Source organism: Aspergillus luchuensis, chromosome 8 (genome assembly GCF_016861625.1).
Source record: "Aspergillus luchuensis IFO 4308 DNA, chromosome 8, nearly complete sequence".
Taxonomy (NCBI): Eukaryota; Fungi; Ascomycota; class Eurotiomycetes; order Eurotiales; family Aspergillaceae; genus Aspergillus; species Aspergillus luchuensis.
The window spans coordinates 1,411,881-1,426,229 of NC_054856.1; the positions used below are offsets into that span (position 1 = coordinate 1,411,881).

A 14,349-nucleotide genomic window follows, 5' to 3' on the forward strand; every position below is an offset into this window, starting at 1 on the left:
CTCAATCCTATTGATACATACATTCATACTATCACAATGGCAACCGTCACCTTCAAAGACGACCTCCCCAACACCACAACCACCACCACCACAACAACTCCAAAGAATAAAACAACCACCCTCCGCCGCTGGCTCACCTTCTCAACCTCAACCTCATCATCCCATCGCCGCCGCTCCTCCTCCCCACGCCCAAAACCAACACGCAGACCTACCCCAAAACCGACCATTAACACCACCACCAGTACATCAACATCAACATCAACAACAACCCGTCTCTACAGAAGAGTAACCCTCCCGCGCCGCTCCTCCAAATCCAAAACCAAGACGAGAACAATCCATCTTGATGACGATACACAACCTACATCGCTACTTACATCCATAAACACCACTACCAACACAGGCACACCCACGGCCCATCCAACAGATACTACAAACCCAATCACACCCCCACCCACCAGCCCTACCTCCCCCTCAAGCACTACCAATAACAAAATCCGCGCACGCTCCCCCCTCTCCCCCCTGTCACCCCTAAGTCTCAACTTCAGTACACTATTCAATCTATCCCCACGATCGAAAACCATCGAGGAATCGTCATCATCGACATATTCATCGTCATCGGCATCGGAGGTACATATCCCCCCGCCGACTGTCTCGCATGAGCAGCTGACGAGTTCGTATGCGGAGTATTGTGAGGCGTTTACGGAGGGGCGGACGGAGGAGAGTTTCCTGTATCAGGAGGAAAAGGAGGAGGGGGAAGATGGAGATAAGGGTGTTCGGCCGGTGAAGGAGATTGTGATTAAGGAGGAGAAGGGGTGTTTGGAGGAGAAGGGGTGTTTGGAGGAGAGGTGTTTGGGGAAGGAGGGTGGAGGGGGAGGGGGACAATGTGTGGACGATACAAAGGAGGAAGAAAGAAAGGGAAATGGTGATGGTGACAGGGCTATTCCGTGCAGTGATGATCAGAGGGAGATTCTACATTGGTTACGGGAGTCGGATGAGGAGCAGGATAGTGGCAGCAATGCTGAAGATGTACCGCTGCGGGTGTCTCCGCCCGCGAGGATCCTCACGCCGGCTCGATATGAACAGTCGCGGCGGGCGGCGAGACAACCTCAGCATGGGAAGCAGGAGCACCACGAGGATCAGCGACATGCGTGGTGGACTGCACTCCGGGTGGGGTGGACGCGCATGCGCCGCCGAACCAGCAGGGCTGCCAACCCCGACTACAATTAGACTAATTCCACGCTGCACTGCATAAGACAAGAATCAATCAATAAATTCGTGCAACGTCGCTAGCCCAATGGGATCCCCAGAAATGGCCGCAAGGGATGTCGATGCACCCGTCGGTTGCAATCACAAGAAACGCGCACACAGGGGTATCCCGAGCATCTTATTACATACAGCCTATGCCGATACAACAAAGGAAAAATGCCGCGACAAAGGAAATCTTCGTCCCCTCTATTCATAGCCTCACCATTGGTCATGCAACATTCCTTCACGAGGATCCCTCGTCCGCACCCTGCTCCGACGCACTGCTCGCCTTCTCCGGCTGCGGCGTCGTAGACTGGCTGGGTGGGTTAGGCGTGGCCCGACGCGACATTTCCGCCAGTTCGCCTAGGATTCTAAGACAGAGTCAGTAATCGAAGCCCTCCACACATGCCATAGGGAGGGGTCTTACCGTCGGTGTTCGTCATACCAGTCATCGTTGGACGTCCGGATGTGCTTAAGCTGTTCCTGAATGCTTGCCATCTACCAAAACCATGCCAGTCAGTAACCATGCCGGGTCAGGGAACGGGCCGTTGTCAGGTAAAGGGATGAAAGTGGGGAAGTCCTGTGGTAGAGGACGAAGTTAAACGGGGCAGTCCCACCGTTCCCTGGATGGATGAGCCAAGATCCTCACCTTCCGCGGCCTCCTCCTTCTCGCCCGCCCAGCGGCTACCCTCCAGCCCGACCGATCCGCCCTGCGTATCCTTCTCGGCCTTCAATGCCGCGACTTCGGCCTCCAATTCGCGCACCCGCTTGCGGTTGGCCGCGATCGACGAGTCCACCTCGCCCAGCTGGTTGAGGAGGGACATGTTCTTGTCAATCTGGCTGTTCAAATCGCGCTCGCCTTGCTCCAACTTCTCCTCCATGGCCCGGTTCTCCGTCTTGCACGCCTGGAGTTCACTCGACAGTGTTTCGTGCTGGCTCTTCAGGTTGGACAATTCGTCCTTGGACGCGGCCAGTTGTTGCAGGACAGCTTCCAGCTCCGACTTGGCGCTCTCCGAAGCAGCAAGGGACTGCTCGAGCTCCGCCACCCGGCTGCTCACGGCCTGGTGTTGCTGCTCCAACTCGTTCTTCTCGGTAAGGATGGAAGAGAGATCGGCGTTGTGCTTGCCCGCGAGCTCCTTGGATTCCGCAGCAGACTGCTCGGCTTCGTTCAGCTTCTTCTCCAGATCAGCAATGGTCAGCTTCAGACTCTCAAGGACCGAAACATCCTGAGCGGCGGCGTGAGCTTCGGCCAGCTGGGCGTGGACCTCCGCAAGGGCGGCGTCGTGAGTCTTCTGAAGCTCCTCGATCTTGGCCTGGTTGGTGGCCTCCAGATCAGCCCGAAGGCCAGAAAGCTTCTCGTCTTGAATGGTCAGGAGCTGTTCGATCGCCTTGCTGTGCTCAGCATCAGTTTCAGCGGACCGAGAAGTCTGGAGGGATTGCAGTTCAGCCTGGAACTGGGCCTTGGCCTCTTCATGCTGCTGCTGAAGCTCGGCAACCTCCTTAGCACGGGTCTCGGTATGCTCCGCGATCTCCTGGGCATGGCGCTGAAGAGCGGACCGGAGCTCGGCCTCAAGAGACTCGATATGCTCAGCGTGCTTGGACTCCATGTCACGGAGGGTGGACATGGACGCCTCATACTTGGCCTGCAGCTCGCTAAGCGCCTGCTCGTGGGAACCGCTAGCATTGGTCTTGACATTCTCGAGCGCGACGGCGTGCTCGGCCTTCAGGGACTCGAGCGCCTGTGCGTGCTGCTCGGCAACAACAGCGGCTTCCTTGACCTTCTCCTCCAGCTCCCGGCCGGCAACGGCGGCCTTCTCTTCCAAAGACTTGAGCTGGCTTTCCTGCTCAGCATCCTTGGCCTTGGTCTTGTCCTCGAAGGCATCCAGGCTCTGCTGCAGCGCCTCCGCCTGCCCTTGCTTGCTCTGGATCTCGTCCTGTAGAGACTTGATCTCGCCCTGTCCGGTGGAGAGCTGGGACTCCAGAGCCCCGACCTTCTCCTTGAGGGACTCGATCTCCTGAATGGCAACGTCCTGAGCAGAGCTGTTGCCGTTCTCGAGAGCTTGACGGGCCTCCGCAAGGTTTTGCTCGGTAGCCTCTAGTCTCTGGTTCAGAGCATGCATCTCGGCTTGGTGGGCAGCATCAAGCTCGGCAATCAGCTCCTCCTTGTCCTCGGCAGCAGCGGACTCGGCCTCCTCGAGCTTCGCACGGAGTTCCTCGAGTTGCTGGGAGTGAGAGGTTCCAGCGGACTCAGCGGCCTCCTTCGCAGCGGCGAGTTCCTGCGCGTGAGCTGCAGCGGCAGTAGCCAACGCCTCCTCATGGGCAGCCTTCAACTGGGCAATGGCGGCCTCGTGAGATGCTTCCAGCTCCTTGACCTTGTCGCCAAGCCCGTTCTCAGCAGCCGCAGAAAGTGCCTGTTCGTGACTAGCCTTGAGATCCGCGATCGTGGCCTCGTGAGCGGCTTCGAGCTCCTTCTGCTTCTCGCCGACCTTGCTCTCGATCGCCGCAGTCAGGGCCTGTTCATGTTCAGCCTTGAGTTGGGCAATGGCGGCCTCGTGGGTGCCTTCCAATTCCTTGACCTTGTCGCCCAGTCCACTTTCAGCGGCCGCAGAGAGGGCTTGCTCATGGGCGGCTTTCAGTTCCGCAATTGCAGCCTCATGAGCAGCTTCAAGCTCCTTGACCTTGTCGCCAACCTTGCCCTCAACAGCGGCAGCCAGGGTCTCCTCATGTTCGGCCTTGAGCTGAGCAACGGCGGCCTCATGAGCGGCCTCCAGCTCCTTGGTCTTCTCTGCGATCTGGGCTTCCGCATCCTGGCGGCCCTGCTCCAGTTCCACGTGCGCCTTCTCCAACGCGTCCTTGAGGTCGGCAATCTCCTGGTCTTTCTCGGCCAAGCGGGCGGCCGTCTCTTCGTTACCTTCGCTGGTCGCAGAACCCGCAGCGGCAAGCTGGCTTTCGAGCGATGTCACCTTGTCCTCCAGGGCTAGAATGGCATGCTTGGCAGCCTCCTCGGCGGCCCGAATCTCCTGCTGCTTGGCTTGGTCCAGCCGGTCCATTTCCATGTGCAGGTTTTCGACCACCTGGTCACGTCCATTGAGCTCGCGCTGGAGATCTTCCAGTTTCGCAAGGGTCTTGTCCAGGTTGGCACTCGCCTCGGTCAGCTGGCCTTTCTGCAGGTCAAGCTCGGCCTTCAAAGAGTCGACTTGCTCGGCATATCCGGCAGCTGCTGCCTTCTGCTCGGCGAGATCCTTCTCCAGCGCTTCCAGTTGGGCTTGGTGCGACTGCTTCAGTTCCTCCAGGGCCGCAGCAGTCTGGTCATCACCCTGAGCCGCAGCGGACTTGGCGGCGTCATCCAATTCCTTGACCGACTTCTCCTCCAGCTCCTTGTGCTTCGCCTCGACATCTTCCAACTGGGCACGCAACGCCTGCAGCTGCTCCTGATGGACAGCGGTCAGCTGTTCGATTTCGGCGGTATGCTGCTCACGGAGCGCCTTGGTGGCCTCATCGGCATTCTCGGAGGAATCGTTCGGGGCCAGAGACAGCTCGGTCAATTTGAGGTTGACTGCATCCAAATCCGCCTTCAGGCTAGTCACCGTGGCTTCGCTCTCGGCCAGCTTGGTCTGAAGTGACTGCAACTTCTCCGAGTCTTCCTCGGCACCCTTGGGGGCGGTGCTCAACCTTTTGGAGGCGGTCGTCGCTGGCCTCGTCACCGTAGACGTGGGTCTGGTGGTGGTACGAGTAGTAGCGGAGGAGGAAGTAGTCGGACGAGAAGTCGAGGTGGTGGTCGCCGGCTTGGTCAGGGGCCGCACCGTGGAGGCCGTGCTAGGGCGAGTGGTAGATGTTCTCTTCTCCGCCGTAGTCGAGCCCGCAATGCTGGAACGTCGGTCCAGAGTGGAAGTAGTGGACTTGACGGGTGCTCTCGTGGCCGAGGTACCAACCAGCGACATGCGCTTGGCGGCTGTGCTGGAGATGCCTCGCTTCTCATCTCCGGAGCTGGCCACCGACCGGTGGGACTTTTCGTCTGCGGAGCTGCTGACGGAGGCGCGCGACCGATGGCCGGCTGTGGTGGTGGTGGTAGAGCTCAGGGGCTTGCGGACCGTGGTGGTAGTCGCGGGCCGGGTCGGAGGCCTGTTCAGGGTGCTGCCGTTGGTCGCGGCGGAGCGTGTGGCCGAAGTTGTAGTTCTGGAAGGCCCGGACATGGAAGTGGGACGCTTAGTGGTGGTGGTGGTGGTCGATCCAGACAAGGGACGCCTAGTGCTGGTCGTGGAGGAGGGACTTTTCTTGACCGGAGAGGCCTTGACGTTCTCCTTGTCCTTGGAGACATCCGGGCTCGTGACTGGCTCCTCGCTGCCCGAGAGGATGGTCGAATCGACTGGAGTCGCAGGGGGCACGATCTCCGGCTCCACCTCCGCAGGAGCAACTGGGGTGACAGGTTCCTCTGTGGACGCCATGCTGTGGAGAAGGAGTTCGTCTGAGATTGGTGTGTAGGAGGGAGCAAGGTTCGCAGCGTTCGGCGTGGTTTAAACTTAACGAGGCAGTCTAACGAATTGGGAGCGTCCACGTTAGCTGATCCGACAACCAGAAGCAAAGACGTATGCAAGATCCCCAAGATGGAGGGGGCGGGGGAAGCGTTGGTGCGAGATCAATAGATATTGGATGTTGCAACCAAAAGAAAGAGCAACAGGTAAAGGGGGGCAAGACGATGTAAAGAAGGTCTCCTGGGGAGGAAAAAAAAGCACTTTCAGAAAGTTGGCCTCGTGGAGGGAAGCTGCGACGGAATAGCCGAAGCGGGTCTCCTTTTTTTCTGGCAACTCCGCAGACCACGGCGCAACGGAGAGGATCACGCAACACAGGACTGTTGGAGAGTCTCAATGGCAGAGAAAAGTGCAGAGGATGATTGCAGGCAGCTTGGGGGGTGGACGACAAGAGTAGAGGGTTTGAGGGGGAGCAAAGAGGCACGGTGGCATGGTTCTTGCAGGACCCCGGAAGGTGTGCAGATCAAAACAGTTGGGGTTCCGTAGTAAGTAGTAGTAGCAGTAGTAGTCACTCACCAGGAACTGCCGGGAGGGAACCAGAAAACCAACAACGGGCGGGATTAGAAAAGGGGGTAGCGGGGAGAGAGGGGGGATCAAAGAATTACAAAATGTTAAGTAAACAAGAAAAAGAAGCAGGGAGGGAAAACAAATACAGAGAGGTAAGAGAGTAAAAAAGACACAAGAAGATGGGAGGAGAGAGAGAGAAAAAGAGGAGGAGAGAGGAAGAGGAGAAAGGGGAGTAAGTTTAGTGTCTCTAGTAAATTTTGGGGGAGGGAAAAGGGTAGGGAATAGTCGAACCGGAGGAGAGGGAGAGAGAGAGAGGAGGGGGGGGGGGGAAAGGCGGAAAGAAGGGAAGAATGGAGAGAACCCACCGTATTGGCCTCAGGCATGGAATGGGCGGTCAGTCAGGAGGTCAACTGATCTATTGCCTGTCACCTCAATATAATAATATAATTCCCACTCACTATCCTCACTATCGCTTGTCTAGCGATCTACCATCGGGTGTTCGTCTCGCGTTCAGACCACTGCGCTCCTTGTCACTACCAAACTCAGTACTTGCAGCTGTTGTTGCTGCTGCTGGCCACGGTTGGCGTCTCCCAGCTAGGTTGATCCCATGGTTGCCATTGCTGGGGCCTCCGCGTGTTGTCCCCCCTAAACCGGCCGTAGAATAAACAATGCCCGTTGTTGGTTCCATGGTTCCGTCCACGTAGACTGACAATCACATTCCAATTTTATTCACGCAATTAGAGTACCCTGGCAGCAATCGCTAAGACTAACACCTAATACTAAAAAGGGAGAAAAACCACAAACTCCCGGGGTATATGACACGACTGCACTCAAAAATATCATTACCGCAGCCAACATAAATATATTTTCCATCCTCACTCCACCTTCAACAACCACCCCCAATCCCAGTGGTCTTCTCCCCTCCGCGCCATTTCCCGGATTTGCGGGAGCATTTGGTGATACAGTCTTTCGCTTTGTTCACGCACTTCCCTCTCCCCGCGTTGACCGATGCCATCGTGGTAGAACTCACAGATTTGATAGTAGCGGTCCGGACCTAGATGCATCTTGTGAGCATGCCGCGCTGCGCCTTCCTTCCTGCCAAGCAGATGAGCTTGAAACTTACCCTGGAATCGTTGCAAACCCTCGACAAGAGCGTAGCCCTCTTCATCTGTCCAAGCCTGTGCCGGAGTGGTCGGCTTCGTCGGTTTTGACTGGCCCTGCTTAGCAGTTCTTGTCGGCGCCTTCGCATGCCTATCAACCTCCACATCATTCCGTCGGTGGCCCTTTTTCAGGCGCCCGTTTTCAAGCGATTCAAGGAGTCGCTTCAGGGGCAGACGCAAGCCCGGGCTGACGGCCCGGCACGCCACATACTTCCCCCGAACAAGACCGCCGATCTGATTGCATCGCCCTAGCAGTACTCTCATGGCATGCTGAAAATGGCCGTATGCTTCCGGGAAGAGTCGATGATCCACGTAGTAAGCTTCAAAACAGACGAGAACCAGCCGCACTAACAGCGGGAAGATTTGGATCTCAAATTCTTCCACCAGTGCCCTGCCTCCCACCTCATCCCCTTGAGTCGAGAGTGTGTAAGCCTTCTCCAGTTGACGGCGTCCTTGTCTGTCAACCGTTTCAAGCATCTCGCTGCAGCTGCGCACGTCATACTCTGGCGGTCCAATATCAGACGCCAAGTACTCGATAATCCCTTTGTAGGCCTGGATTAGGGAGGATAATTCACACTTCAGAGGCTCAAACTCAACGTCAACTTTCTTGACATTGAAAGCTATGTTTCGAGGGTGCATGCTCTGGATGACCTTTTTCCAATTGGAGCCCTGGCTGTCAAGTTCAGAGGCTTCCTTGAACCACGCGCTATCTTCGGGGCGTTCAGCCCCATGACTCTGCTGATCCGGGTTCTCTTGGGTAGGTCCGTCCTGGGTGGCAGACCTGGCTATGGCTCCCGGGGAAGCAACTTCCGTAGCATGTCGTTCCCCACGGTGGTTAGCTTCACGGGAGCGCTGGGGATCATCGGCGGGACTCTCTCTGGGAATAAAGGAGCTGGCCTGCTGACGAGCAGTGGACGTTGAGTGTTCGGGCTCTATGTTCTGTACTCTGGCCGTACCCTGTGAGCTCGTAGTCGAGTGTCTCCGTTTCGTGGATTGCCGTGGTGGGTCTGAAGACCGCGGACTTGCTTCCGCAGAATGATGCTGAAGGTCATCCTTGGATGAGCTAGGTTCAGGAGAAGGCACCGATGATGAGGATGCCTCTGATGGTTGGTATGGTGGGTCATTGTGCTGCGTGGTGCCGACGACATTGGCTTCTTGTTCTAGTGTTCGCGTTTCATTATCCCTCGATGGTCCATCCGCTTGATGGTCCACCGTTTTTGAGATATTAGATGATAAAGGCGTTGCTGTACTTATCTCGACCGCAATTGTGGGAAGTCGCTTTGTCGCTGAAGCATCACTGCGGCTGGAGTCTCGCCTATCGGCCGGCTGTTCGGATGCATCTCTCCACTGATCGTTGCTCGTATCTTCATTTGATGCTACTAATGTTGGCTCTGAAGCTATGTCGCTGCCAGGCTGTGTCTTGGGTTTACGACCAGGAGTCTCCTGGCTGGAAGATGGCGGTGGGCTAGGCCGGCCGGTAGACTGGTGGGCGTCTCCATCATTATTTGAGAAAAGTTCCACTTCTGATGCCAGATCTTCGCCATCAAGCATCTCTTCGTCATTCTGGGACGATATATGATCGCCTTCATTATCACGTTCAGCGTCGCTTGACGAGTATTCTTCGGAACTTGGGCGTGGGGAAATTACGTGAGTGTTATCCCCGAGACCCTCTTCTGCCTTTTCTAAAGACTGCACCTCACCTGGCTCATCTGACTGATCGCCAGACTCGTGCTTGGATTCTGGGCTTTTGGGAGGCTGCAACATTTGATCGCTCCCATCCCCAGTGGATCCATCGGGCACGGGTTTCGAGAACCTTAATGACCGACGGGGAGTGACTTCAATCGGGTGGGCGTGTCTTGGCCTTTGGGGGACAGTTTGAGAGACCGGACCAACCTCATCAATCATGTCGGTAGCATCTCTCCTGACAGAGTACGTGAGCCGACGCGAGGGACGCGGGGTGGCGGGACCGGGTCGATTCGCCCCGGACGCAGTCCTCTGCGTGTTAGTATCCATGAGGCCATTCAAAAGGTCGACCGCCTGCAGGGTGGAATCGCGCTTCCTCCTCCGCTGCACAGGACGCGGCGAGTCCGACATATTGAACGCCCATGAAATGCAGAGACAGCAGCAAAGCAAAGCAAAGCATACCAGCCCCCTTGGAAAACAATAACTGGACCTAACTGGACCTAACTGGACCTAACTGGACCTAACTGGAGCTGTCAAGCCCGTCGGGAATCAGGGACGGCGGCGAAGGAGCTGGTTGGTGGGAAGCTTGGATCGCGAGGTGCTTCCCGTGATCGGCGGGCGTCATCACTTGGCCGCCTTATCGATAAGGCCCCGCCCCCTGCCAGATTGCGAGCCAACCTTCCTCCATCCTCCCCCCCACCATCCTTCATTTCCCTTTTCTCTCCACCTGCTTCCACACACGTTTGGATACCATCTATCCAATTCCTTTCGCACGCGCTTGGCTACATCATGGCCGCGGACCTCCCTTCAGTCCGTGTGTTGCCCACCCTCGACCCCGCGGTGGGGCACACATTCGCCGAGCCCACCAAACGCATCCACGAGCACAGCGATGTCTCCGAGTTTCTGTGTTCTAAAGCTTATGTCGACCTTATGACATTTCTCCTCCAGCTCAACCGGTCAATGTTTCCATCCAAGCTTGAGGATGGGCGCGTTCAGACTTGGCCCTTGAACTCTGATGCTGTGGAGTACTCCGCGCCGGTTCGCCAACTCCAGCAGCTGCTCTCCAAGCTAGAAGCTATTCTCGAGGAAGCTCCCCCAGATAAAGGCCCCCGTAGATTCGGCAACATCAGCTTTCGGAGGTGGTACGAGATTGTTGAAAGCCGTGCTTCCAGCCTCCTCGAGGAGTGTCTCTCTCCGGAGGTCCTCAATCGCAAGTCAGCGGACCCCGAGGGGCCTACGGCGGCAGTAGAGCTCAAGGCATACTTTCTGGGAAGCTGGGGAAGCCCTCAACGTCTAGACTATGGTACTGGTCATGAACTGAGTTTCCTGGCCTTCCTGGCTGGGCTCTGGAAGTTGCATGGATTTCCACAGAGCACTCCTGGTGTCGAAGAGAGAGCCATTGTTTTGGGTGTCATCCAGCCGTGGGTATACCGCTAGTCTCTGATTGAACGACACTGATTATTGCTAGATACCTTGAGCTAGTGCGAACAATTATCAAAACCTATACCTTGGAACCCGCCGGTTCCCACGGCGTGTGGGGACTCGATGATCACTCTTTCATCCCCTATATTTTCGGCTCGGCGCAGTTTGCTCCAGCTATATCTGAGACGGATCGAGTGCCAGAAGAAGGTTCTTTGCCGGATGCGCCTGACCCGACCGGTGTTGCCAAGGTGAACGTGGTGGAACGGGAACGTCGTGGAAACCTCTATTTTTCTGCCATCGGCTTCATCTACGACGTGAAGAAGGGCCCGTTCTGGGAGCACAGTCCAATGCTCTACGATATTTCTGGCATCAAGACCGGCTGGGCCAAGATTAACAAGGTATTTGTGGTGCAGGTGGGGATGTACTCTGTACACTAACTGGAGACAGGGGATGATCAAGATGTACAACGCCGAAGTGCTGTCCAAGTTTCCCGTGGTACAGCACTTCCCGTTCGGCTCTCTGTTCAGCTGGGATCGAGATCCAAACGCCATACCTCAGCCCTCTACCGTCCACACGTCGTCCGCGCCACAACCTCGACAAACCGAAGCTCCCCAGGCATCTGGTCCCGGAACTAAAGCCCCATGGGCTACATCTCAAGCTGTCCCTCCAACCAGCGGAACTGCCGCACCCTGGGCAACAGCACGCGGTCCGGCTAGAGGACCAACTCTGCCCGACACGTCCCGGCTACCGCCCGGCCCGATGGCCCCGACGAGGGCCCCATGGGCAAATGCAGCCCCAGGGCCGGCTCCTGGTGCTGCCGACCCTCAAGGGGACGTAACGACTAAGGCACCCTGGGCTAAATAATTGGCTACTCCTGCTTGATCGAGCATTTTCTGTACTTATACCCTTGCATGATATCATTTGCATACATAAGTGAATCGTAAAAAGTTGACATGCCGTTATGCCATAACTCCAAACCCGGGGTATCATCCGTTTTCAAAACCAACGCAACGCCTCGTAGAGATGCAAGAACTACCAGACACACATTCACTCCGAATCCGACGCATAGCTCACCAACGCAAGACTCGGACGGGGTGTCTCTCCCACCTCCCCAGAACTCTTCTCCATCTCCGAGCCATTTTCAGCACTCTCCTTCCCATCACCAGACTTACTTCCAGAGACAACCTTCCTCCTCTTAACCTCAGGCCTCCACGTATCGGAATCACCACTCAAAAACGGATCCACCGCAGCCCTCGTATTCCCTCTCAGCTCACTCCGAAACGCAGCCTTTCGATCCTCCAGCACCTCCTTAGCCTTCATCCTCTTCCCCTCCTTCTTCCCCCCACCAGCCCGCACCTCTTCCTCCCCAAACATCGGCTTCATCCTCGCCCTCCGTCCATCCACCGCACCCTCCCCGAAATCCACTAACCCGGCCCTGACCCGATCACTCTCAATCTCATCAACAAGCTCAATCCCCAAACTCAACTTATCCTTCAACTTCTCCCTCTCCTCCGCCTTCCTCTCCAACCCCTTCCTCTCCGCCCGGAAAACCTTCCTAATCCTGCGACTCTTCTCATACGGATCCTCCCAATCCCTCTTCTGTCTCTCCTGCAACTCCAAAATCCGATCTCGTTCCTCATCCCCGCGCTTCTTATCCACCACCTTCCCCTCTAACCTCTCCAACGCATCCATCTTCCCCTTACTATCCCCCCCAGTAACTATCTCCCCCACCTTCCTCCCCTCCTCATCAACTCCATAATCCCTCCTCCGCGCCCCCGAAATAACCACATACTCCGTGTTCTTCGGGTCCGTGTGTATCTCGATCCACCCGCCACAAGCCCCGTGCTTCATTCGAAAACTGTATACCGGGGTGCTGTAGTAATTCCCGATTTTCTTTTTCTCGGCGTTGAAGCGGACTCCTTGTCCGATGATGGTCTCGTGCGGTTGGCATGTCGTGCACCAGATCGCAAACGGCATCTCGAAACGGACGGTTAGAGCGCCGGTGGATTGTAGGTTGCGAGCGCGTGAGCCGAGGGGGTGTTTGTTGTGGAGTTTGTTGCCCGTTGTGAGGCCTTCTAGGTCTGGGGGGACGTAGCGTCCCATGTCTGGGGGTGGTTAGTGGGATGTGGATGGTGAGCGGAGGGGGGTGTATGGGACGTACTGAAGCCTTGCATGGTGGGCGGGTGGGTGTGTAGAATGTAGTATGTGGTGGTAGGGAGGGTATAGAGATAGTGCTCGGCGAGCCAGCGCGACGGCGGCGGTTTGGGGTGTTAGACGTGACGATAAGGTTGATGCGATGCGATGCGCATGCGATGCCGCTGCCTTGTTCCGAGGTGGTTTTGTGCTGATGAGTCAGCTGCATTATCGATGTGCATAAATTGCGTAGGTTTCAACGTCATCTCTCGGAATTGAGTACCGAAGAATCATGGCTCACGAGACTTAAGTAGTCAGGGGTGAGAGATATTGATTTAGGAGATGGAACTACAGCTTGATTAACTTTGGTTTTTCCAGTCTACGCAGATACTAATCGTACATTATCTGTGTCCAAATTCATCAGTGGACTCCTGATATCTTGCAGGCTTTCGAATTTATGTTATTACTCAAGATAGTACTCATGACTCGCAAACGATTAATCAAATCATATATTCTTTTGAATGTAGCTAGTGTTAAGATAGGAAAGTAACCCACGGTCAACGCCGACTTGATATCGCCACCTGGGAAACGTCTCCAGACTCACCGGACATCTTCTTTTATACGGAGATCAAAATCCTCAACCCTGCCAGCCTTCAACACTATTATTCCAAAGCTGAATAGAGAAAGTCGGGGACGCGGGAGGCTTGAGGAGGCCAGAGCCGTACAAGATTCCCTCCTTCCAATTGCACGGCGCGACTACTTCGGTGGGCATAAACCAGTTCACGAAAAACCTAGGCGGACTTGGTGAGCTTGAGGGAATTCCTCAGGAGTAATCTAGTATAACTTACAGGGTAGATGATTCGGGGACCCAGACCAGATCTTCACAGGTACGATGAAAAGGAAGCCATCCCCAGCTAGCCATTTTTCTTGAGAGAGCAGTTAGTGATTGTCTTCGGGTTATCTAACAACTAATCGGATAGTCAGGGATATGGAGGTCAGCTTACAGGTAGTTCTCCTTGAAAGAATTGCGAATTTGGTCACGGACACAGTACTCCATTGACCAGAAGATATCGTCACTCTCTTCGTCTCCCAAGCGAATACCTGAGACCTCCTCGGAGACCACCCAGACCATGAAACCCCCAGGCACTAGGCTGCCGGCCTCTTGTTTTCCCTCCGAGCTGTCCAAAAGTTTGGGGGTAAAGGTTGAATTCTTGAGCATGAGCTGGCGGTATGCTCTGACCTCACGGGGAACCCAAACGTTCGCTTGCTTGGCTCGTACTTCGGGGCGGTCGCCGACTGTCTCCTCTGTAGGTATCTGCTTGTAGATCCTCATATTTCCGTAAACTGGCGGCTTAGAGCCCACTTGTCGTACCTTCAGCAAGATGCAGGCATATGAACGACACTGCTTGACAGTTCTTTGCTCGCTGCCCTGCATAACCACCTCCTCTTCGTGACTCACAATGCGCCATCGCTTTTCTTCCAGCTCGACGACGACGCCTGGGCTCACCTCCTCCCGACCAAACCCGCGAGGAGACATGATTGTCACTATGGATGACCATGTTTCAGTACTAATAGGGATGGTGGAGGTATACTGGTCGCTGTGAGAATAACAGGCTGGGTTTTATGGTTTGTAGTCGTCATCATTACATGTGGAGGTGCGAACTACAGTG

At 55.7% G+C, this 14,349-nt stretch overlaps 6 protein-coding genes across 6 annotated transcripts; 2 read left to right on the forward strand and 4 right to left on the reverse strand.

The window, feature by feature from the left end:
- Positions 1–36: 36 nt before the first annotated feature.
- AKAW2_80505S (uncharacterized protein) lies at positions 37–1,227 on the forward strand (the record flags this gene model as incomplete). The annotated part of the gene is made up of 1 exon (XM_041681532.1): positions 37–1,227. The coding sequence occupies one exon, from the start codon at positions 37–39 to the stop codon at positions 1,225–1,227; it is 1,191 nt and encodes a 396-aa protein (XP_041548466.1).
- Positions 1,228–1,717: 490 nt separating this feature from the next.
- On the reverse strand, positions 1,718–5,690 carry AKAW2_80506A (M protein repeat protein; the record flags this gene model as incomplete). Its single annotated transcript, XM_041681534.1, has 2 exons — positions 1,718–1,743; positions 1,895–5,690. The coding sequence occupies 2 exons, from the start codon at positions 5,688–5,690 to the stop codon at positions 1,718–1,720; spliced, it is 3,822 nt and encodes a 1,273-aa protein (XP_041548467.1).
- A 1,466-nt stretch (positions 5,691–7,156) lies between these two features.
- Positions 7,157–9,535, reverse strand: AKAW2_80507A (uncharacterized protein; the record flags this gene model as incomplete). The annotated part of the gene is made up of 1 exon (XM_041681535.1): positions 7,157–9,535. The coding sequence occupies one exon, from the start codon at positions 9,533–9,535 to the stop codon at positions 7,157–7,159; it is 2,379 nt and encodes a 792-aa protein (XP_041548468.1).
- Positions 9,536–9,913: 378 nt separating this feature from the next.
- On the forward strand, positions 9,914–11,410 carry RRD1 (serine/threonine-protein phosphatase 2A activator 1; the record flags this gene model as incomplete). The annotated part of the gene is made up of 3 exons (XM_041681536.1): positions 9,914–10,545; positions 10,593–10,944; positions 10,994–11,410. The coding sequence occupies 3 exons, from the start codon at positions 9,914–9,916 to the stop codon at positions 11,408–11,410; spliced, it is 1,401 nt and encodes a 466-aa protein (XP_041548469.1).
- A 183-nt stretch (positions 11,411–11,593) lies between these two features.
- On the reverse strand, positions 11,594–12,720 carry AKAW2_80509A (Saf4/Yju2 family protein; the record flags this gene model as incomplete). The annotated part of the gene is made up of 2 exons (XM_041681537.1): positions 11,594–12,651; positions 12,708–12,720. 2 exons carry the CDS (start codon positions 12,718–12,720, stop codon positions 11,594–11,596), a joined length of 1,071 nt encoding a protein of 356 aa, XP_041548470.1.
- A 596-nt stretch (positions 12,721–13,316) lies between these two features.
- On the reverse strand, positions 13,317–14,216 carry AKAW2_80510A (uncharacterized protein; the record flags this gene model as incomplete). The annotated part of the gene is made up of 3 exons (XM_041681538.1): positions 13,317–13,470; positions 13,528–13,605; positions 13,684–14,216. The coding sequence occupies 3 exons, from the start codon at positions 14,214–14,216 to the stop codon at positions 13,317–13,319; spliced, it is 765 nt and encodes a 254-aa protein (XP_041548471.1).
- Between the last annotated feature and the right edge of the window lie 133 nt (positions 14,217–14,349).